This window comes from Scleropages formosus, chromosome 13 (genome assembly GCF_900964775.1).
Source record: "Scleropages formosus chromosome 13, fSclFor1.1, whole genome shotgun sequence".
NCBI classification, from domain to species: domain Eukaryota; kingdom Metazoa; phylum Chordata; class Actinopteri; order Osteoglossiformes; family Osteoglossidae; genus Scleropages; species Scleropages formosus.
In genome coordinates this window covers 29123142-29146794 of record NC_041818.1, presented here as the reverse complement: position 1 = coordinate 29146794, position 23653 = coordinate 29123142, and the positions used below count along the sequence as shown (strand labels likewise).

Sequence of the window (23653 nt, the reverse complement as noted above, 5' to 3'; positions counted from 1 at the left end):
TCAGAGAAGCCTCGCGCTCGACGGCAGAGGCGGCAGAGGCAGCAGAGGCAGCAGAGGCTGCGGCGAGGCTCGAGGGCGCTGCCGTGTCGGGCTCTCCGGGTTCCTGGTCCGAATTCCGCAGCCATGAATAAATGGAGAGCGACAGAGTGACGGTGCGAGAGGGGCGTGTCTTGTGCGCGCGCACGGACACGGTGACGGACACGGAGTGATCCACCCGTGTGGAACATCGCGACGGCGCGCCGCAGAGCAGAGGTCCGAGCACGACCAGGAGCAGGAGCAGGAGCAGCAGGAGCCTCGAGGAGCAGCGGCGCTCCGCTCCGACATCAACAACACAGACAGCGACACCATCACCACCACCATCATCATCATCATCATCATCATCATGTCGAACCGCAAGCAGCTCGACGGCCAGGAGGTGTGCGCGCGCCGGGTGCGGGAGCTCGCGCAGTCCCCCGTCAACAGGCAGTGCTTCGAGTGCGGACAGCCCGGGGTCACGTACACGGACATCACCGTGGGCTGCTTCGTGTGCACCTCCTGCTCGGGCCTGCTGTGAGTGGGGCACTGCGGGAACGGGGGCGCGTCCGTGGGTGGGCGGGTGGGCGAGCGGGTGGGGGTGTGCGGATGATACACACATGTTGCGTTTCGCTGCGCCTCTCTCGGGCGACGTGATGCTGGAGACTCTGTGTGGGAAACTCCTGCCCCCCCATGTATGTATTTATCTGTTTATTTCACATTTATTTACCTACACGACTTAGCGCTGTGGCTCCTATTAACTGTATCAGTTCAGGGTTATCAGCAGGAAGTGGGATTCGAACCCGCGTCCTCCCATTGCAAGGTAACGGCTCTAACCGCTGCACCCCCTGCCTCCCCCACTCCCCATGATCGCAGCCCTTCCATCGCTGATTCCCCCCCCATTCACTTTTGGCCCAAAACAAAGTCACGTTTCGGCTTCCGGCACATTCCTCGGTGACGTTCGCACCTGTGCGCTACGCTGTTCCGGCGGCGCCACCTCCAGCTCATCCTGCTGCTCTTGCTCGTCTCTCAGGAGAGGACTGAACCCCCCCCACAGAGTCAAGTCCATCTCCATGACAACCTTCACCCAACAGGAAGTGGAGTTTCTGCAAAGCCGTGGCAACGAGGTGAGTGGCAGGCGGACGCCATCCTGGACGGGGGGTCGAAGGGCTTTGCGGGTAAATGTTTGCGGAAGGACGTCCCCTGGCGTCCCGTCAGCGTCGGTGCTGCGGCCCGGAATGGCAGATGGGGAGGAACCTGCTTTGGTTGCGAGCTGTTCTGCCGTATGAGAGGAGTCAGACTTTTCTGCAGAGCAGGGGGACGGGACGGGACAAGACGGGACGGGACAAGAGGGCGTCACCTGCCAGTGGAACGTTCACCGATGGCGTCACCAGACAGACCAGTCGTGGAGTCCTGATCCTTAGGAATGCAGACGGGTCTTGATCCAGTTCTGTCGGCGAGGCGCGCCCACGCTGCCCCGCTGACACCGTGTGCGTGTGCGTGTGCGGGCGCGCGCCTGCACCTGCATGCACCGGACCTAAGTGCAGGAACTGGTGTGTGTTTCCAGCCCGTATCGCTGCGTGTTATGGTGCGCTCACAGCCGCGATCTCAGTTCCATCTCTGAGACCGTCAGTGTCACCCGACCAGTGGATGCTGGGCGTTTGTCACGGTCTGTTGGATTCGCCCTTTTCTCACGCCGGAGGTGTTGGCTGAGGAGCGTCAATGCTGACGTGACGATGCCACCGCGTGTCGTGGATCGATGGGCCGCTCGCGTTATGTTCCGGAGTGCGGCCGTTTGACGACGGTCTCGCGCGCGCGCACACACACACACACACAGGAGTTTGTCCTACACTTACATTTACATTTATTCATTTATCAGACACTTTTTTCTCCAAAGCAACGTACAGCTCAGCGAAAATACAATGTGTGCATTACATTAGGAGAAAGAGACATGGCTGCAGACGTGATTGTCAAGTAAACCTAGTTTGTTACTTTCTACTCGATGCACCGATGTTCATCGATCAAGCAGGTGCATAATACACAGGATAGACGAATCCTGATCACCTTCCTACAATTTTTTTTTTTTTTTTCCCCTCTCTCCAAGATACAGAAACATTCACATACAATGCCGGAGTAGCGGCTGTGTCAAGGCTTATCTGGGGATGATCATGAAGTTACGGCGCATGAACATTTACACCATACATGAGCTGGAGAGATCTTGGGCGAAGTGAGTGTGGAAGAGGTGAGTTTCAGGCCCTTCTTCAATATAGGCAGAGTTTCAGCAGTTCTGAGTGAGAGAGGGAGGTCGTTCCACCGCAACGGAGCCGGAACCGAGAACCCCCGTGCTTTACCTTTCGTGCGCGGGACCACCAAGCGAGCAGAAGTAGACGAGCGAAGGAGCCTGGCCGGGGTGTAGCGCTTGATCGAGTCCTGTAAATATCTGGGATCAGTTCTGTTGATCGTTTTCTAGACAATAACCAGGGTCTAGAATTTGATCCAGGCAGCAATAGGAAACCAGTGCAGAGAAATGAGCAGAAACGAGCAGAGGAGATACGTGCAAACGCTTCGGTTCCGTGGGGTTCCGTGGTGTCACCGCTGCTCCTTATAGGGGGTGTCCAGCTGTAGCTGTACTGTCTGACCCCCCAGGCTCCACTCCCTGTTGTTTTTCCTTCCTTATTATGTCCTCATTTATATTCATTAGATGTCTTCTCCCAGCTCACGTACAATGTTCACTTTACACAGTAATCTCCTTACACTGATTTACCCATTTATACAGCAGCTATTATTAGTATTATTAATTCACGGCAGCAAAAGGCTGGATTTGAACCCGGGTCCTGTTATTCAGACCAATAACTCCACAGTGAGGATGTCCACATGTCCCTTTCCACTCACCTCCTCTATCTGTCCATATCGAGTCCACCAGTCTAATTACGGCCTATAAGATCATCAGTGAACGCCGATACCGACAGGACGTGATCACTCTCAGCGGGAGCACTGAGCTCTTCCACCTCTGAGTACTTGGAAACAATCAAAAGCCTGTCGCTTCTCAGTCTCGTCCCCAGAGTGGTGGAATGAGCTCGCTGTGTCCCTCAGAGCTGCTGAATCCCTCCCACAGGAGGAAGGGTCTCAAACCCATCTCTTCGAGAGCCACTTCTCTCCCGATCTCCAGACAGATCCAACACCATCAGCTACGATTATCTATGTTATTTGCTATTTGAATGGCACTTGTATAGGAGCTACCGGAGGGATGTGAACCAGCAACACGATGGTGTCAGATACACAAGCTGTGTGTCCACAGTCCTGTGAGTGAGTTGTACCCCTGGTTCTCACCCCGGGGGCTGTCCTGCACAGGTGGGGAAGAAGACGTGGCTCTGCTCGTTCGACCCCAAGACGGACGGTTGCTTTGATGCGCGAGACGCTCCAAGGCTGAAGGAGTTCCTGCAGGACAAGTATGAGAAGAAGAAGTGGTGAGCTGGAGGAGTTCGAACCCTAGCCTGCTTCTCCATCATGGGATGTGGTTTTGCTGTGTGTAGCTTGGGTGCAGAGAGACAGCTGGGTGCTGAACGTGTCACAGTGATGCTAACAGGGGCACACACACACACACACACACACACACACACACACACACACACACACACACACACACACACACACACACACACGCCATGCTGGAGCGTCACCCCTACCCCCTCTTTTCAATTGCAGGCATTTTTCTAAGAACAAGAGCTGGAAGGAGACTGAGGGGCCCTTCAGTGTCGGGGGGCAGGGCCTGCTGTCCCCCCCATCGCAGCCCTCTGGTCAGCCCACTTCTCACCCGCTGTCCACCTGTGCCCGGCCCACTCGCACACTGGTGAGAGACTTCCACGGCACAGAGGCGGGGTGTGTGTGTGGACGAGAGCATCGGGGTTACGGGTGAATGACAAGAAAAACAGTGACAGTGTTTGAGTTTGAACATGTACAGATGGATCACTGTGTGTGTGTGTGTCTCTCAAGTCCCAGTCTCAGCTGTCCTCCTGGGACAGAGTGCCTGCTGTTTCGCCAGCAGACCTGCGCACCGATGCCTTCACCGCACGCCCGTCCCGCTCGCTGAGTGTGCGAGACCCCCCTGGGAAAGGTGAGCCCCCTCTTCCTGTGAAGTCTGTCACCGAGATCAGGGTGCAGTGATGGGACAGCGTGTCCCTTTTACTCGCAGATGCAGTGCTGAGCTCGATGGAGAGGCAGCGTCCAGGAACCAACTCGCCTGGAAGGGGAAGCCAAAGCCAGGCCCCGCCCTTTCCGGCCCTGCCCCGCCCCTCAGGTAGCTCCGCCCCTTGGGAAACAACCCCTCAGTAGTCCGAATGAACGAGTTGCTTTCTGTTACTACCGTCCCCGCGTCCCCCCCGTGGGCTGCGTCTCTCCCTCCTGGTCTGCACCCGGTGCTCTGCCGAGGACCCTGGGAACACGGCGGTGCGTGCGTGTGTGAGCGGCGTGTGCGGCGCAGTGCTGTGAGCTGTGGGGCTTCCAGGTAGAGCAGCGTGTGCACATGGGAATGGAGAACCAGGTTGTGCCGCACAGCCGGGCGCGTGTCTGTCCGCAGGGTGACGGGACACGATTCTGGAGCGTTCCGCCCCTGCGGGTGCTCAGATGTACCGCGATGACAGGTGAAATGCGGAGAGTTTTTCTTTCCTGCGTCTCATACTGTCCAGGAGCTACATTATCTTTGTGTGTGTGTGTGTGTTCTGTGACATGCAGCAGTCCCCCCGGTTGCTCTTTCAGTTCACGCTTCAAAGCCTCATATTAGACTGAGTGTGAGCCACCGGGAGCCGGAATGTTCTTTCATTGGAAGAGGAGGAAAATACTGTTAAAGTACCGCTGCACAACTTTGAGAGAAAAACAAATGTTGCTCCTTAGGAAACATTTACGTTCACCTCGCACATTTTTCCAGAGCAACTTACACTGTTCACGTACGGAAAAATGAGGGAAAACGGCCACAGCCGTGTGCGACTGCTGGGACGACTGCAAGCTTTACATTCACATTTACTCACTTGGCGGACACTTTCCTCCCAAGCGACTTAGGCATTTACCCGTGCATGCAGGTGGGTCACTTCACTGGCGCAACTCGGGGTAAGCACCTTGCTCAAGGGTACTACAGGTGGAGGTGGGATTCGAACCTGCGACCTTTGGCTCGAAAGGCAGCGGTTCTAATCACTACGTCCCCAGCTGGCCCACGGGGGTCTCCTTCTCTTGCCAAAACTGTGCAGAATTGTTCTCATCATAACAAGTTCCAAAGGAGTCCAGATGGAAATGGGGCAAACAGTTCTTGGTCAACCACAGGTCATATATGCAAATGTCACGTGAACAGCGTAGCCAATGGGGGGAGAGGCTGCTGTTTATTGGTCACGTGACTAACCGCTGCCTGTCTGTGATTGGCTCAGGTCGAACCGCTTCGTCGTCGGGGGGGTCCGCTCCGTTCAAAGCCATGGCCAAGTCCCTGAGTGTGGACTTTGGGGGCCTGAGTCAGCATTCGGGGCCCAGCGTGACCCTGGCGGCGCCGGGGACGCAAGACCGATACGCAGCCCTGTCGCAGCTGGACAGCGTCTTCTCCGACTCCGGCTCACCTGGGACAGGTAAGAGCCCGGCTGCGGTGAAGGGACGCGGCAACGCGACGTGAAACCGGTGAAACTCCGGTGATACGGCAAATCACCGCATGTTCGCATGAGGCAGTTTGCCCCCCCCCATGGCCAGCAGCCTTGCGGTGCCGGGAGTCCTGCTGTCCGGAGCCTTGCGTTCCCACTGTGGACGCAGTGCAGGCGAGGAGACGCCACGGACCCCGCGGTCCTGCTGGGCCAGTTCGCCGCACGTGTGGTGGAACACAGAGAAAGCTGCGATGGCGTCGCGGGCGAGGAGAGGAGAGCCTCCTGATCCGAGCCGAGCGCCGAGACGCTCTCGGACTTGGGTGCGAGGCCGGGGTTGGCCACGACAAAGCCCACTCCGGAGCACAAGCTGGGTCGCGAGCGTTCTCGGTACCGCGGCACCTCCGGTCAAAGGATGATGGTCCACTTCCTAGGTGTGTCATGTGACCTGAGGCTTTTTGTCGCGGACACTTGGCCGAAAGAGCTATTGAGCTGTTGTTGAAGTGATCACGGCCCGGCGGCGAGCAGGATTGCAGTTCCGGGGAGACCGCAGCAAGTTGCAGGAGTGCCCTGGAGCGCTTGGTCCGGGCATCGGAACACACACACACACACGCACACACACACGCACACGCACACATTTTCTGAACTGCTTGTCCCATACGGGGTCACGGGGAACCGGAGCCCAACCCGGCAACTCAGGGCGTAAGGCCGGAGGGGGAGGGGACGCACCCAGGACGGGACGCCAGTCCGTCGCAAGGCACCCCTAGTGGGACTGGAACCCCAGACCCACTGGAGAGCAGGACCCAGTCCAACCCACTGCACCACCGCACCCCCCTGCATCGGAACACAATGAGTTCAAATTCCGCCTCCGCCGGAGCTCCTCCTTTGGCGGGGCATGTGGGGCGGCTCGGAATCCCAACGGACTGCGTTCCGGACCGCGAGTATAACTAGGGGCTCGGTCACGTTCGTGAAAAATGGTGTTCGTTAGTCTGTGAGGGACGACTGCTGCCTCACACCCTATGCTGCTGAGATAGGCTCCAGACCACTGCGACCCTGCACTGCACAAGCAATGTTTGACAATGGAGGGGCGTTGGTGCTCAGCTCATCACATTCCCACTGCGTTTTCCCACAGTGCCCCCGAGTGGTGTGCCCCACGGCCGCAGCGCGCTGTTGAGCAGCAGGTCTTCCTCCGGCTCGACGCCTCCTGCTAGGTGGGTTCCGCAAAAGTTCTTCGGCCTGCAAACTGCTTACAAGAGAACTGTCCGCACTTGTACGGCGGTATATTCAATGTATTTGCAGTGTTACATTCGTTTACTGACCTCTGCTTTGCCCCCCCCCCCGTCACCAGCTCCCCTGGCCTCACGAACACGATCTCCAGCCCCAAAGTGTTTCCCAGTAAGTGACCTCGTACGACCTGCTCTTGGGTTCGACCCCCTCTGCCCTTGTGCTGCACTGTATGATGGCCCTTCTCCTCCTGCTCTGCGCTCCTCAGGTTTCCCCAATCCCTTCAGCGGCAGCGTCGTCGGCTCCCAGTCCTCCTTGTCTCCCGGCAACCCTTTCAGCGGCCCGCTGGCCGGTCAGTCCTCCAGGCGTCCGTCCGTCCATCCGTCCGTCCTCGACCACGACCCTCTCTCTGGGACTTACCTTCTGCTGTCGTTGCTCAACAGGTGACTCCGGTAAGACCGCCGCCTTCTCCAGCATCTTGCCCCAGTCGGCGAGCTTCCCCGTACCCAGCTCCCAGAATGCATTTCCTCCACCGCTGGATAATATCCAGGAAGCTAACGGTACGTATCCAGCTTCCTTCATGACCACGTGACACGAAAAGCAGGTCCGGTGTCGGTGGTGAAGGCTCAGCGTACGGTCACTGTGGTAATGCTGCGCTTACGTGGAAATGACCGCACCGTTGGGAGGACCAAAGGGGCGGTCACTTCTACTCATGTCAAAGCAGAGGGCGCCCCCTGCAGCCTTCGGGCGGCAGCGCACACGTCCCGTTCCTGTTGCGTTTGGGCTTCTGATCACCAGAGTCGCTTGAGCAGGAGGGTGGGTGAACGGTCAGTGGTCGCTTCTGTGGTCCTGTAAACGGAGGTTGGTGGGGGGTGGGTTACCGGACGGGTGGTCGTGTCACTCGCTCCCCGCCATCCTTCCTGTGTTTTATCCCTGCAGGTTTCGCCTCGTTTTCCGCACCAAAGTCGTCCCCGTCGTCCAACCGGCCCGTGTCCGTCAACCCGTTCACTGTGAGTAGAACCCCCAACCCCTAACCCCCAACCCCCCGAGCACCCATAAGCCACCCGTCAACCACTGCTGACACATCTCTCTCTCTCTCTCTCTCTCTCTCACACGCAGGGGAGTGTGTATCCCAGCAGAGTGACGTCTCGGAACCCGTTCATCTGATCCCACCACTTTGTGTTCCAGTGCCGCTACCACCATACTAGCACTTTGACCATGCGTTCTGCAACTGTGTGTGTGTGTGTGTGTCTGTGTGTGAGAGAGAGTGTGAGATGCTTCACATGCAACAGGGCTTGCTGAGTGTTTTGGCTTCAGCTGTACGGCGCAGCACAACTGTCATCCCTGCACTGCCACATGACCCACAATGCACTTGGGGCGCTTCACACCTGCCGCACGTGCTGGGCCAGCTCAGCGGGACAGGTTGCTGAACTTAGAGTAAAAGCAGCATCTTTACAGTTATTCCACACTGCATTGGACCGAAGTGTGTCGTTATTACTCACCGCTACTACCGTGTGTGTGTGTGTTTGTGTGTCGCGCGTGTCCTCGCCTTGTTCTCCACGCAATAAAGTTCCGTGTTTCCTGGGGACACAGCGACAGTGACTCTCTCTCCGCTCCGCTTCTCTGCTTTTTCGCCTCAAACAGCCCGGTACTTTACGGTAACCGTGCGGATGATCCGTCGCCGGCGGCGCGCGGTAAGAAGAGCGCGCGAGCGGCAGGGGGCGCGACGGGAGCGCGAGGCCCCGTAAGCACTTGGAACAGGAGGGTAATTGTTCCGCGTTCGGTGCGCGGCGCCAAATCACCGGACTGACATGCAGCGCAAGTGTTTTCAGATGTGTGGCGAACGGGCCGAGCGCGCGCGCGCGCGCACACAGAGCGTATGAGACAGACAACGTGAGCGTCGCACATCAAAGCGGCTCAGTTGTTGTGACGTCACAGTTTCCCCCCAAACACACAGTAAATAACAGAGGAAAAAGTCATTTATGGGAAATATGATCGCAGAGAATGAAAAATAAACACTTTTTTTTTTTTTTAACTTTCAAAAAGTGCATTTACTGCAGTAACCGTGTGTGTGTTTCTCCTAGCGCTGCTAACACAGTAGCGGCTTTTTCTCTGCTTGGGACATTTATTGCAGTTGCGTTACAGCGCGCGCGCACACACACACACACAGTGTTCCACGTGTCAGCAGTTCCGCTCCACTTTGCGTGTTGAACTGCGTGACTCTCGGGCGCCTGAAACCCGACTCCCGCACGGGGCAGAGCTGCGCGCTCCCGCTCCCGCAGACACGGCCGGGCACGCGCATGCCGAGTGACAGCCCCGCGCGGTAGCACGAGGGACGGCGGCGCGGCGCGTGGCGAAGCGAGCGATTTTTGAAGACTCGTCGTGCGGAGCGAACGGAACCGGTGGCGGCGCGCGCCACGTGAACGGGCCGAGGCACGCGACGCGGGCGGGACGGAGAGGAGAAGAGTTAAACTAAGCGCCCGCGCGTTTCTGAAGTTGGGCGATGAGGAGCAGGAGCAGCGGCAGCGGGAGGCAACAAATCAACAAGAAGAAGAAGCAACAGCGGCAGCGGCAGCAGCAGCAGGACTCGGAAGAAGAGAGGCGCGCGCGCCACCCATGGAGAGCCTCGCGCCGCCGAGCCCCCCCGAGAGCCCCGTCGGGAGCCCTACCGCCGGGAGCCCCCCCGGCCGCGGCGCCCAGCAGCACCACCAGCAGCAGCACCAGCAGCAGCAGCAGCACCAACTCCCCCCGGACGACGTGCGCCGCAGCGGATACCTCCGCAAACACAAGTCGGCGCACCGGCGCTTCTTCGTGCTGCGCGCGGCCTCGGAGCGCGGTCCCGCGCGCCTCGAGTGCTACGACAGCGAGAAGAAGTTCCGCGGCAAGCCGGCGCCAGTGCCCAAGAAGAGCGTGAACCTCGAGACGTGTTTCAACATCAACAAGCGCGCGGACTCGCGCCACCGCCACATGATCGTGCTGTACACGCGCGCCGAGAGCTTCGCCGTGGCGGCCGAGAGCGGAGCGGAGCAGGACGAGTGGTACCGGGCCATGGTGGAGCTGCAGTGCCGCGGTGCGTGTGCGTGTGCGCGCGCGGGGGTCTCCCGCCACGTGGGTCGCGACACGTTGCTTAAGTTGCTACTCACTCACTCACTCGGTGCTCGTGCACGTCAACTACATACACTCACTGTGACTGTGCGCGTACTCGTATCGTAAGGGGGGCTCCCGCTCCGGCCCTCGGTCGCACGTGCTGCTGGGAAACGTTACAGTGAGCGGCACTGGTAACATTGCCTTGTGCGTGTCTCTCTCCGTCTCTCTGTCCCCTGCCCGTCCCCCTCCGTCCGTCTGTCCACGGGCAGGGCGGCAGGACGCGGCCCTCCTGCCAACCCGACACGCGTGGCCTGGGAACGGGACGCTGTCCGGCGGTGGGGCGTCTCCCGCTGCCCCTCATTTGCTCGCTTGCAGACTCCGCGCTATTTGGACACGCCGGACTTGGCCGTTCGCCGGGCGCGTTTGCGGTGCCGTTGCCCAGCACACCCACACCCGTATCGTTCAGTAAGTGGTCAGCAGGGAAAGGGCGACAGCAGCGACGTTGTCCACGCGTGCGGCGTTGGATGGACACGCGCGCTCGGTGTTGCCGCTGCGCTCGTTTCCTGGGGAAGGTGGCACCCGGCAGCCGGGCGAGAGGAAACGAGCGACGCGGTCCTGGCAAACGTCCCTCGGGGTCCAAGGTACCAATACCCGATCCGCCGTTACGTAAAGAGCTCGTTACGACCGGGCGCTAAATTTAGGGCCGCGGAACGGTATCGCGGCGCAGGGAACTCTGGGAAGGGGGGGCGCGGCCCGTTGCGAAGCTCGGATGGAGCCCGGCGCTCAGCTCCGACTTTGCCCTGTTTGCTCACGGTTGGGACATCCTGGGTTTCCCCGGGCCGAGAATCGCTGGACGCCGTCCCGAATCCCGGCGGCACCGTTTCGTGTCGGCGTTGGAAAATCTCAGGCGTCTCCTGTTGCCTTCGACATTCCTGTGTGTGTGTGTGTGTGTGTGTGTGTACGCCTTGCTCTTCGCTCTGTAATTATGGGAATTGCTGCTGTTCAGAAGCTGGACACTGGGGTGGGGTGATGGGGGGGCTTTCAGCTGGTAGCCATAAAACAAACTCCCCGCTGACGAGACAAACCGCCGTCAGCCAAGTGTTCTCCTGCTGCCTGGACCTTCTGCTTCTCCTGGTCCTCCGTGTTCCTCGTCCTGACGGGTCCCTCGATGCCAGAGTACCGCGGTACGCCGCCTGCGACTGCCGTCCTACGCGACGACTCGGTGTGTAAAGTCCCACGCAGACTTGACAGCGAGGAGTCGCCTTGCAGAACTGAGAGTGACTGGGGTGAAATTGTGTGTGCGTGTGTGTGCGTGCGTGAGAGACGTGTTCAGTATCTCTTTTCTCAACTGTTCCTCCAAAAAGGCTGTAAGGTCAGAAGTCCTCTCCAGCCGTCACCCCCCAGGAACAACAGAGCTTCACTCTGCGCTCCAGCGTCCCGGGAGGGGACGGGGTGGACGGGGGGGGGCTCGGCCCGGCCCGGTGTAGCTTCATGGTGTGTGTTTAAGGGCCACGTGTCCACTTCGCTACTCGTGTCCACTGCAGTATGCTGTACATCCTCTGCAGGACAGTGCAGTTCAGTCCAGGGTAAAATTGCTTTCTGCCAAGACCGGTGTGTGTGTGGTTTATTAGTTTAGCTTTGTGTCGACACCCAGGGCTCTTTTCTGTTGATCACTCTTTTATTGTTTCTTGTTTTGTCCAGAAATGCTGGACGCTGGACAGGTGGACAGCGCAGCTACAGTGAGGAAATATTAAGTTTCCACATGAAGCCTCATTATTAAATGGTTGAAACGACTAATTGTGCAGCTGAGATCAGTGAAAATCCCTGTAAATATTCAAGTAGGTGTGTGTGTGTGTGTGTGTGTGTGTGTGTGGGGGGGGGGGGGGGGGGAGCCGCTTCCTGCCAGCATGTATTTTTGCCGTGGAGAACGAGGACTCCGGTGTGATGTGTCTCTGTCTGCGATCGGGGACTCTCTGTTGAATGAGGGCATTGAACCCAGTGCCGACGAGCGCTGTGTGTGTTCACACTCCTGTCCGTGTGCGTGTGCGTGTGCGTGCGTGCGTGTGTGTGTGTGTGTGGTCGCGGGCGCAGCGTGTAAAGTGCACTCTGTACGGTGCCACTGACACGGCATCCCGGTCGCAAATTCCATTCACGTTTACTTACGCTGTTAAGTTACTTTTACGCTGATTTTCCCACTTGTACAGCTGCGTAATTTTACTGGAGCAATTTAGGCGAAGTGTCTTACTCAGGGGCACTAGAGCAGGAGGTGGGATTTGAACCCAACGCCAGCAGCTGTCCCCCACATGGCACACCCCCGCCCCCTCCCAGCAGGACCACACCGCTAATTCACAACAAAGACCCCCGTGGCGAACGGCGCCTCCCGCAGGGCAGCCGGCTTTCAAATGTGCCGCCGTCAGCAGCGGAGCTGCTCTGAGCCGAGGTTCCGTTCCGTTCCGTTCCGTTCGCTTCCTTTGGGTCGGGTCGGGCCCGGTCGCTCGCGCCGCGCTCCCACGCCCCTCCGGTCGTACGGCACCATGGCGTCTAATCAGTAGTCAGTTTTTTCCAGACACTTTTCTCCAAAGCGACTTTCAATGAACTCTATGTAGTGTTATGAGCCCACACACCTTATTCACCATGGTAACTTACACTGGGTCACTTATCCATACATCAGTGGAACGCACACACTCTCTCTGTGACTCACACACTTTTTTTCTTCATCAAAAGCAGCACGAACAAAACACATGGTCAGCTTTCGTAGCATGCAGGCACCGTGTGAGAAACGCACGCACGCACACACACACACGCACACACACTCTTTCCAACTTCCTAACTACATATGTGAACCAAGAAGTCGCCCCACCCCCTGGTAGCCACAGTTTCATCCCTCAAGCTGTTAAAGCAGGTGGGACACACACACACACACGCGCGCACACAGATACACACAGCTGTTTTTTCATTTCTGTCTGCACTCCTAGCTCTTGCCCACACAGAAAAATGTGCAGGACAGGGGTTCGAGCACCACTGAGCCTTTAGCTGCTTTCTCAGGCTTGGGTGGGGTGGGCTGCTCAAATATAAAGAGTGTGTTGTTGCAGCACAGGAACCAAGAAGACCTCGAAGGAAAGTGTGTGTGTGTGTGAGAAAGAGAGAGGGACCCCGAGAGGCGGAGGGCTGTGCTGGTGCAGCACTACAGTCCCAAGGGCCACTCAAAGGCTCCCCCTGCTGCCACAGTGAGGGGCCTCAGAATCCAGTGGTGACGGGGCTGCGACGGAAGCCTGCTGACTCGGGGGGAGGGGGGCGCTCCGCATGGCGCCCTTTGACCCCGAGCTCCCGCTCCTCCTCGGAGCCGTTTTCGCACGCGGCCCAGACGTGCGCCACGGTGGCGTCGCTTTGTCCGTCTCGGTTACGCTTGTGCTTTGTAAGCGTAACGCTCATCGCCGCCGTGACGGTCGGCGTCGCTGCCTTTGTTGCTCTTGTCGAGCGTGGAGTCAATGAGCCGTGTGCCGCCAACGGAGGAGGAGCCCCCACCCCCCGCGCGCCGCTTTGTCCGAGGCTTTCCCGTCTGCCGGGGATTATTCTGGTGGCCCGGATCGCGTTGCCGTGACATGAAAGCGGGGGCAACGGGGGCAGCGGGGGCGACCTTCCTCCCATTCGGTCCCGAGCCGCAGTGTCCGATTTCTTCATCGGCGGGGGCCCTCGTCTGGCGGCGGGAGAACGGGGGTGGGGCGTAGACGTGCTGAACATTTACCACCGTGTCGTTGGGGTGCCCAGCGCTGGCTGCCGGAACGAAGGGAGGTCGGTTGCAGGGGAGGACCGCCGCCGCCACCACCACCGACTGAAGCCACCGCTCAGCCTGTTCAGTTGTGCAGGACGTAAATCCCAGTAGTGCACCGGCGTACCGTACTGTAGGATCCTCCGTGGAGCGCCGCAGCACCACCGATCCACAAACTGCTCGTTTCGGCACTGATGCTCGCCGGTGTCAATCTTGTCAAACGAGGAGCTCCAGGAATGCGCTGGAAATACTCCACTGCGCTGTAGCGTACTATAGTACAGTGGGTAAAGCCTTAGTATCGGTGTTTCGCTATGTTGTCGGACAGGTGTCGTACCGCGGTACAGAAAGGGTTCGTTGCGCGCCGACCCCGACGCTCGAGCACTATGTGGAGACGTGGTGGCGGTTTGTGTTGTGGGAGCTCAGTCGGGTCGTCCGCTGAGAAACGCGACCCGGGGTGGGGTTCAAGGATGGAGTGCATCAGTGCATCAGCAGCGGCCCCCGCTCTGCTGCCCTCCCGCGACTCGTTTCGCATCACCGTCACTTTGGCATGCGGGTTCTGCGGGTGCGTGGAGCCAGAGCACCGGGTTCGAGCCCGCTTCTAATTCTCTCCCGTTTCCCCCGCCGCAGGTAAAGCCCCCGGGGACGGCTGCAGGGGCGGAGACTACGGAGCGCCCTCCCCCGGCCCCGCCTTCAAGGAGGTGTGGCAGGTAAAGGTGTGGCCCAAGGGACTGGGTCAGGCCAAGAATCTGGTGGGCACCTACCGGCTGTGCCTCACCGACAAGACGGTGAACTTCGTGAAGCTCAACTCGGACGCGGCGGCCGTCGTGCTGCAGCTCATGAACGTGCGCCGCTGCGGCCACTCGGAGAACTTCTTCTTCGTGGAGGTCGGCCGCTCGGCCATCACGGGCCCCGGAGAGTTCTGGATGCAGGTCGAGGACTCGGTGGTGGCGCAGAACATGCATGAGACGCTGCTGGAGGCCATGAAGGCGCTGAGCGAGGAGTTTCGCCAGCGCAGCAAGTCGCAGTCGGCTGCTGCCGGTGGGGGAGCCGCCACCTCCACCCCGATTGGCGTCCCGTCGCGGCGTCTGCACCCGAACCCGCCGCCCAGCCAAGTGGGCTTCCTCCGCCGGGCACGCGCAGAGCCCCCGGCCTCAACGGGCGGTAGCGGTGGCGGTGATGCCGGCGCCTCCTCCGCACCCCGCCACGGCACCGCCGGCATGCGCGCGACTAGCGACGGGTCCGAGGAGAGCGGCGCGGTGGCCGAGGCTACAGGGCCCCCTTCCTGTTCCGGCACGCCTGTGCTCAGGTGTCGGTCGGTGCGCGGCCCTTCCCCCGCCAAGACCCCGCATGGGCTCACGCGCTCCATGTCCACGCCGGCGCCGCCCGCCGGCCCCAGCCTGAGCTCCGGTCAGACTTCCGAGCCCGCAGGGGGCGCCAGCAGCACCTTGGTCTCGGGTTCACCCAGCGACTGCGGCTCCTCGGACGAGTGCGGCTCCAGCCCCGGCGAGCACTGCCCGGGCGAAGACGCCTCCAGCTACATCCTGATGGGTCAGCAGGCGGCGAAAGGGGGCCACGGGGTGCTGAGGCGCTCTTCCAGCCGGGATAGCAAGAGGGCCTCCCTGCCCCCGATGGCGCTGGAGCGCATGGCCCCACGGCGCCGTCCCGAGGAGGACGCCCAGGAGGACTATGCTGTCATGTCCCGCAGCGCCAGCCGCGAGTCCTTCACCGCACGGGACAAAGAGGAGGTGACGGAGGGACCGGGAGGTGGCGCTGGCGCCGGGGCAGCGATGGATAACGGTTACATGGCCATGTTGCCCGGGGTGACGGCGGCGTCCCCCACGTCTCCCTCACCGTCCCTTTCGGTGTCCATCTCCGACTCCACCTCCAAAGCCGGTGACGACTACATGGCCATGACCCCCAGCAGCAGTGTTTCTCCCCCGCGGCACATCCGCGCCCCCCCCGCCGCCTCCGACGGCTACATGATGATGTCGCCCCATAGCAGCTGCTCCCCGGTAGGCGTGGCCTGGCCGGGCAGCGACTACATGAACATGTCCCCCATCGGTGCCCGCTCTGCCAGCAGCACCCCCCCACCCCACCTCGACCCCCTGGCACAGCAGCCCCCCCCGAAGACAGTGTGTTCGTACTACTCGCTGCCGCGCTCCTACAAGCACTCGCCGAGGGGCCCCTTCGAGGAGGACGGGCGGCTGGTCGTCAGGGGTAACTCGGGGGGGTTCTCGTCCTTCTCCTCCAGCAGCGACAGTGCGGGGGAAGCCGCGGAAAGGGAGGGGGGAGGGGCCATCCAGCGTGGACAGGAGCGCGGCCCACAGAAGCAGGTCCACCAGAAGAGGAGCCGTCCCGTGAGCCTGTTCATCGACGTGTCCAAAGCCAACACCTTGCCCCGGGTTCGAGAGGCCCCCTGCGCCGCTGAGCCCAAGAGCCCCGGGGAGTACGTGAGCATCGAGTTCCGCAGAGAGGGGAGGGGCGGCCCCGGGCCCCTGCGGAGACCCATCTCGTGCGTGGCCTCAGAATATGTCAACATGGACTTGGGCGGGTCCCCGTCCCCCTCGCCGCTCTCCCTGACCCCCCTGGGGTTCCCCCTGTTCCCCGCCCCCCCTACCCCCCCGCCAGCAGCCCCGAAAGCCAGCAAAGAGCAGGAGGGGCCCGTGGAAGAGGAGGAGGGCCCCTGTGGGGGTCACAGGAGGCCCAGGCAGGCGTCGCGGTGCCAGTCGCCGGCGCTGTTTGCCGACTACACAGAGATGGTCTTTGGGCCGAGCGAAAGTGGAGCCCTGGGTTCCGGTGCGACGCCCACAGCTCCGTCTCCGGGGAAATCCGACATGCTGGGCCCGGGGCGCCGCCTGGCACTGGAGTTGGACTTTCCTCTGGCTGGAGCCGGGGCCAACGCGGACCAAGGGGCCAAGGTAATCTGCGCAGACCCGCAGGGTCGACGGCGCCACTGTTCCGAGACCTTCCAGGCCCCGCCCGCTGCACCCTCCTCCTCCTCCTCCTCCTCCTCATCCCCTTTCCCCGAGAATGCGCAGGTGGCGGCGTGTCGCTTTGGCTTCGGGCTGGCGGCCGAGGGCACATGTCAGGCTCCCGACGCCAGGACCCCTCCCGTCAGCAGTGCTGAACAGGGCCTCAACTACATCGACCTGGACCTGGCGAACAAGGAGGGCTCCCGCTCCACCGTCGAGGCGTCCGCGGCCTCTCAGACCACCCCCCCACGGCTCTTCTGCGCACTGAACCCTGGCGGCGTAGGTGGGGTGCCGGCACCAGCGGCAGGAGGGGGGAGCGGCAGCAGCCCCTCCGGCCTGAATGCCTACGCCAGCATCGACTTCTACAGGTCGGAGGAGCTGCGCGCACACCAGGGCGGAGCCAAAGGCGGCACAGGTGAGCGTGGGCTGGGGGGGGGAGGGGGGCCAAGAACTCGCCGTGATCCAGCACCGCCCCTTTTTTCCGTAAGTCCACAGCCAGCCGGCGGAGCGGTCGGGCTGCGGGGATGGGAGTGGCCATTCGCTCTCTCACTCCAGCCGCAGCCCTGCAAGTGACGGATGGATGGATGGATGGATGGTCAGACGGACAGAAGGAGGGGATGTGAACCCACTGCGATTGGTGTTCAATCAAAGGGCATTGGGTTCATGCCATTTCCCTGGTGATGTCATAGAGTGCACCCCCCCACTCATGTTTGTTTTCCTTTGCGTGGGAACTGTGTGTGTGTGTGAGAGAGAGAGAGAGAGAGAGAGACAGACACGGAAAGAGGTCTGCCTGGGGCCAGAGACCCAAAAGACTTCAGTCTTATCCTCTCGAGCACAAGGCTGATGGGAGATGGCAGCATTGCGCCATGTGAAAGAGCGTACTGTAAGCCTGCTGGACACACACACACACACACACACACACACACACACACACACACTGCTCGTGGGACTTACCAGGGTGGACTTTGCACTTCAGTCGAACCACCGGCTCCCGGCCACGGCAGGGCTGCAGCACCCCCTTCCGGCAGTGTGTCCAGCCGCTTGCTGTCTCGGACGGGAAGCTGCGGGGGGCGAGTTGCTGTGGGGGTGCGGCATAGGTGTGTGTGGCCTAAGGGTGTGTGTTGACACTGTAAGTGAGAATGTGGTTTTTTTTAATGGTGAAATACACTTGTGTTTACAGTGTTTCTCTTCGCTCCGGGGTTCGTGCTCCTGCTCCTCCCAGAAGACCAGGGGTTAGGGGTTCGAGCCACAGAGACGCTCCTCTATGTCCAGTTACTCGGCGGGGGGGGGTCACTCAATGCCTTCGACGCGGAGCCTCTGTAGAGGCTGCGCTGCCCCCTGCTGGACCACCTCTGAAAGTCCTCGGCATCATGGGTGGGCTGCAGAAGCGTAGCTGTTGCTAGGTTACCCCACCCCCACCCCACCCCATCGCACACGCTCGTGTTAGCGCTGCTCAGAGGCGCCGTGGCAGTTTGGACCCGACGCTCGTTATAGACGGGCAGAATGTGCCGTTTCCCTTAGCAACAGGCTTGTTTGTTTGTGTGTTTGTGCTGTTTCTCGGTCCGCTGTCCCAGGAACTGCGCTCACGTGCCATTCGCTCCATTATTCTCGCCCGCGCTGGGCCCAGGGGCCCTGGGTTCGAGGGGTCCGGGCATCATGGCAGCCCCGCTGCTGACGCACCCCCTCCCGTTGCCCCCCCCTTGCGGCCGCAGCGCATAAACAAATATTTGCATTGGTGGGACAGGAGGCCGAGCTGGCGGGTGGGGTTCAGGGGTGAGGGGGCGGAGCCACTGAAGTGTTTATAAGTCTTGTGAAGATCAGGTGAGGGCACAACAGCCGGATGTTTCTATGGCAACGGGAATCGGGAGGACTGGAGCCGGAGTCCGAGCTCTACAGACCTGTGCTCCCCGTGCGCGCTTGAACCCGGGTTTCTGCAGGGTGCAGCCTGTGGGGGGGTGGGGGGTTGCTGTTTGTTCTGGAGGCTTCTGCAGACATTTCAGCAGAAAGTGGCAGAACTGGCACGGCAACAGCGGGAGGGGGGGGTTTGCTGAGTCAGCAGAGCGTGGCAAAGGGGTGGGGCTAGGGGTGGGACCGGGGGTGTGTGGCTAAGGGGAGTGGCTAGGGGTGGGGCTAAGGAGGCGATGAGGTGGGGCTAAGGGGAGGACCGGGAGGACCGGGAGGACAGTGACTGAAGGTCCCACTGGACAACTGAGGCTCTTTGGATCGCTTGTGCTCTGTGTAACCACTGTGGCTTTTGCCTTTCCCAGGACGGAAGGTTACTCCTGTTCTCTCACACACACACACACACACACACACACACACACACACGTGCAGAGGCAGTTTTAGTGGCCAAGACCCCCTGCAGAGAAAGTGGGGAGCCGGGAACAAGGGCAGAGAGCAAAAGACACAGAAAGTGAGTGAGATGACTGTGTGTGTGTGTGTGTGTGTGTGTGTGATGAAATATGGGCTGTTTGTTCACAGTTGTGTCACCGAGAACTCTGTCGGAGGAGCTCAGTTCATATCAGTTGAATATTTGGAGTGTGCAAAATGTGTCCAATGATTGTTAGCAAATCAGACGAGTTTTGTGTCCTTTGTGTGAATTTGTCTCTGACAGTAAAGTGACAGGTGTGTGTGTGTGTGTGTGTGTGTGTGTGTGAGAGGGAGAGGGAGAGAGCAAGCACAGATCTTTGAAGAACTGCCCAGTACTAAATGTGCTCCAGAGACTAAATATAGTGCGGTGGGGTGGGGTGGGGTGGGGGGTGACATGTTTCTTTTATTGGCTCCGTTCTCTCCTTTTCCCGCTCCCCTCTGAAGCCTAAATACGTCTGAGCAATAAGTGTGTGTGTGTGTGTGTGTGCGTGTGTGTGTGCGCGACACTGAAATGACAACATTGTGTTTGTCACTATTTTAAATGAACACAAGTGCAGCGGAATAATTTGTGCCCTTTAACGTTGTCTTTTTATCCACGTTACTGTTTGTAGCCGTTCGTCCAGCACGTCTGCAGCTTGGACCGTTTTCTCGTGTTTTACCATGTTTTAGCATGTTGTCACCAAGAGCGGCTGGCGGAACCACGCGACTCTCCGTTGCTGCGGAAGGAAGCTCTCGATTTACCGCGTTTCGGCCCGAGAAGCGCTTCGCCGCCGAGTGCCAACTAAAAACACGGCGACGCTATAAAAGGCTCCTTTCGCGCAGCAGCCGTGCAGCTCGCTGTGTGTAGAAACAAGGCGACGCGCACCGGCGCCTCTCCTTCCCTCGTGATTCCGTCGCTCCGTCGGCTCGGCGAGGCGGAGCAAAGCCCCCCCGGAGTTCTCGCATCAACTCTTTTCACGCCCGCCCTGGAACTACGATAACGACTGCATGACGGCTCAAAAGTAGCGCTGCGCTCGATCGCGGTGCCCTTTTACTACGGTAGACAGTATCTGTCGTGGCTTTTCGCTGTGCAGGAGCCTGTCTTCTCACTCACATGTTTTTAGCAGTGTAAAAAGACCCCTTTACTGACTGTGTTCCTCCTCTTTGCAGAGTGCTGACAGTCCCTCCCTTGGCAAGGAATTGTGGGTAACCGGGGTTTCGAGGAACGTCGGTCCGCGAACGGCCGCCTGGGTTCCGGCACGACGAGGACTTTGGAGCTCGGAAGCTCGGGGGACGCTGGGAGTTGGACGTGTCCCACGTGGACTGTGTGCCACGAGGTGTTCGGCCAATCGGATCATGTGACCAGGAGCTGCTGAGCCATCCGATTGGAAGACGGGAGGCGTGGAACCGTGGGGGGAACAAGACGGTTGAATGGACAGTTTAGACTTGGTGCGTGCGTGCGTGCGTGCGTGCGTGCGTGCGTGCGTGCGCGCGAGAGAGAGAGAGTGAGAGAACTCTGCGTACAATCGCTGAAGAAGTGCCTCTAGCAGGAAGAGGCTTTTTGATTCATGACCCGGTAAAACAGAGTATTTGTACTCTGCTACGGTGCGAAGACGGTGAGAGCCGATGACGAGTGCGAAGAGCTTCGGCTGAAAGGTCTCACTGTGTGTGACGAGTTCAGGAACACTTGGCTCACTGTGTGTGTGTGTGTGTGTGTGTGTGTGTGTGTGCGCGCGCGTGCACGCATGCACCTCCTGGGTGAACGCTGTCCACCACCAGCTGCCCCCCCCACACACACACACTTGGTGCAAAATAGCTATGCTGAAGCACACGCTGCCTTAGGACACACTGGGCCGTCTTAACACCCCCACACACACACACACACACACACTCACACTTAATGCTTGCCTTACTATGCTAACACACACACTTACCATGCTAACACCCCCTCACCCCCACTTAGCTCATTGGCAGCCGTGCGAACGTGCGCACGCACACACACACCCCAGGTGCAGTGTGTTGTTGCCCTCCTCGAACCCCCACCTGGGAGGGCAGGGTGCGACCAGCACCGAAGGGTCCTGCCAGGGGGAGATTGGTTCTGAACCCGCTGTGGCTCATTCAAGTGCAGTGTGAGGCGGGTGGGTTTCTTCAGGTGTGTGTGAGGGACCTGCTGCGCTGCTGCTTAGAGCCTCTGGACACGCCCCTTCGGCTGGTCCCGCTGTCCCCGCTCCGCTGTGCTGCACGGACAGAAACGCCCAAGTGCCTGAGTGTCGGTCGTCTCCGGTGCCCCAAAACCGGTGATGCGCTCAGCCGCCACCGGGGGGCGTCGTCCGCCATGAGGAGCCTTTCCCTTTCGTCTTTTCCCTTGGGCGACGACGTCGAGCGGAGCTGCTCCCGGACGCTCGGACACGGGTCCCGGGTGCTCGGGACTCGCCGGAGCCCACGGGGGGCGCCGTCCTACATTAAATGGGCGGTTTGGGGAAAAGTGTCTCTCTCCGTTTCTTTGTGTGTTTGCGCGTCGGAGGGCTGGGGCTCGTCGCTGAGGGCGCGCTGCCACACCAGTGCATTGTGGGTAATGGCCGAGCGCTAATGTTCCGGGAGCCGCGCTTTTAGCCTTAACGTAAGGAGGCCGTCGCCTCGGTCGCTCCGCCGCGGAAAGGCCCGGCGAGCTGTGCTAGTGGACGAGCGCGCGAACCGGCGTGAGGGGGGGGGAGCCCCGCTCTCTCGCTCCCAAACGCCCTTCGCTCCTTCTGCTCTCCCAAGCGCCAAAGAGGAGGCGAACTTGTCGCTCGGAGCCCTTCGCACTTTCCCAGCCGTGCCTCTGGGGAGCAGCTCTCGCACGCTGAGCGTACAACTCGTGTTTCGTGCCGCTAAACGCTGCACCGCCTCCTGCGGCAGAGAGAATGGGTGGAAATCTCGGGCTTTGCGGCCGTCCAATCGGCACGGAGCGCACACTGACCGACCAATGAGGACGGAGCGCTGTGGGGTGGCCGGCCAATCGGAAGAGAGCCGCTAACCGACGGCCCGTTTGCGTCGAGCTGTTCCGGTTCTCGGTGTTTTACTTTGGCGCCGCAGGAGAGACCGAGCTTTACACTTTTTACACTTTTCTACTTCCTGCTGCTTTTGTTGGAGTCGAGCAGAAATCTGTGAAAACGGAGCTGGACTGATGACCTCCGACCCCTGGTGACACTTTCCCTTTTGGCGTCGATCCTGCAGCGCGTGAGTTCACACGCGCGGCGGGGGGGGGCTGCGCTCCAACAGGAAGTCCTCTGTCTTTATTGCTTCCCTGCTGGCACGAGTGCGAAGGAAGTGAGTTCAGCAAGGCCGTGAGAGGCAAGGAGGCGCGCGCGCGCACGCACGCACGCACGCACGCACACCAGCCTACTGCGCGCACAAACGCACACACACTTCTCAGCCTGCGAAGCGTGGCCCACCCTCCGCTGCGGGCAACGTGTTCTCCGCCACCGGCTCCCGAACGACGACCCCGGCGGGACGTCCGGCTCCCCCCCACGGGGTCTTCGGAGCAAAACAAAAGACCTTTCTCCTCCGCCGCCCCCCTCGTCGCTACGGCGTACGGGAACCATACTAAAGTAAAGCGTGTGCTGTTTGTGTGTCTCTTTGGCAAACAGCAGCCGGCTTGGAAAATGGGGGTGGGGATGCTGAAGGCAAACCGCAGTCATTGATGTGGCGCAGCGCCCCCTGCAGACCATCTTGGCCTTGTTGGTGAAGTAACGGCAGTCTCTCTCTCTGTCTCTCACACGCACACGCACGCTCACAGACACGGGCTGCGCTTCTCCACTAGGTGAGGGGTCGCGCACGCTTTGTGTCCTCGTCCCCAAAGTCGCCCGCTGGAGCAACGGGGAGACGGCGAAAGACGAGCAGCCGTTGCAGCGAGACGCGTTTCTCCTCTTTTCCGCAAGCCTCGGTGACCTGAAGCGACCCCCCGCGGGAGGCTCTTCTCTGGGATTCGACTGCCCCCCAGCGGCAGCCTGGCGCTGAAGATGATGACCTCGCTGGTCACAAACCTTCTTGCGAGAAGGAGGACGAGTTGTTAACCCGGCTAAATGTGGACTCGATGCTCTCGTGGAGCACAGCAGCCTCACGGGCCTTGTAACGGTGGGCAGCTGGTCTCGGTGGGGGTCACTGGGGTCATTCAGACCAGCGGCGCAGTTTTAGCCAAAATAAAAAGTGAAGACCTGTAAAAAGGGTCTGAAAATTCACCTCTTCCAGACCCGCTTTGCCCATCATGTCTTCAATTCACGAAAGGTATAAATGTTCGCGATTATGTTCGGATCAATCTATTACACAGCTACTCCTGCAATGTAACGTAAATGTTTATATGTATAAAAAATAAACTACTAGGAAGATGATCAGGAATCGCTGATATTCCGGTAAAGTTTTATGCAGCTACTCGTGTGATGAATGTTGGTTCATATGGTGGAAAGAAACTAACTACTTAAGAATCACACGTCTGTATCTAAGTGTCTCTTCCTGCTACAGTAATGAACACTTTGTATTTTCTATGAGATGTTTGTCGCTCTGGGGAAAAGTGTGTGATAAATGAATAAATATAAATATAATGTAAGTGAACCCATAAGGTTTGACCAGAGATACTTGGCAGCAATGCA

The 23653-nt window shown here is 59.7% G+C and overlaps 2 protein-coding genes across 3 annotated transcripts; both read left to right on the top strand.

Moving 5' to 3' along the window:
- The first annotated feature begins 36 nt into the window (after positions 1–36).
- agfg2 (ArfGAP with FG repeats 2) lies at positions 37–8819 on the top strand. Of its 2 annotated transcripts, XM_018733566.2 has the most exons (13): positions 37–549; positions 1046–1139; positions 3364–3479; positions 3718–3862; positions 4006–4126; positions 4205–4309; positions 5427–5618; positions 6757–6835; positions 6973–7019; positions 7117–7200; positions 7292–7408; positions 7788–7858; positions 7968–8819. In XM_018733566.2, the coding sequence occupies exons 1-13, from the start codon at positions 383–385 to the stop codon at positions 8013–8015; spliced, it is 1386 nt and encodes a 461-aa protein (XP_018589082.2). In that variant the 5' UTR covers positions 37–382; the 3' UTR covers positions 8016–8819. The 2 variants fall into 2 exon arrangements, with proteins under 2 accessions (XP_018589082.2, XP_018589083.2); XM_018733567.2 differs by lacking the exon at positions 5427–5618 and having other exon boundaries at positions 7968–8818.
- Positions 8820–9065: 246 nt separating this feature from the next.
- LOC108922894 (insulin receptor substrate 1) lies at positions 9066–23352 on the top strand. Its single transcript, XM_029257443.1, has 3 exons — positions 9066–9918; positions 14332–17091; positions 20196–23352. The coding sequence occupies exons 1-3, from the start codon at positions 9465–9467 to the stop codon at positions 20201–20203; spliced, it is 3222 nt and encodes a 1073-aa protein (XP_029113276.1). The 5' UTR covers positions 9066–9464; the 3' UTR covers positions 20204–23352.
- Positions 23353–23653: the final 301 nt, after the last annotated feature.

Coding starts and splice junctions, on each gene's coding strand:
- agfg2 (XM_018733566.2), top strand. CDS start 383: ATGTCGAACCGCAAGCAGCTCGACGGCCAGGAGGTGTGCGCGCGCCGG. Junction 4,310..5,426: donor GGCCCTGCCCCGCCCCTCAG/GTAGCTCCGCCC, acceptor TGATTGGCTCAG/GTCGAACCGCTTCGTCGTCG. Junction 6,836..6,972: donor GGCTCGACGCCTCCTGCTAG/GTGGGTTCCGCA, acceptor CCCCGTCACCAG/CTCCCCTGGCCTCACGAACA.
- LOC108922894 (XM_029257443.1), top strand. CDS start 9,465: ATGGAGAGCCTCGCGCCGCCGAGCCCCCCCGAGAGCCCCGTCGGGAGC. Junction 9,919..14,331: donor GGTGGAGCTGCAGTGCCGCG/GTGCGTGTGCGT, acceptor CCCCCGCCGCAG/GTAAAGCCCCCGGGGACGGC.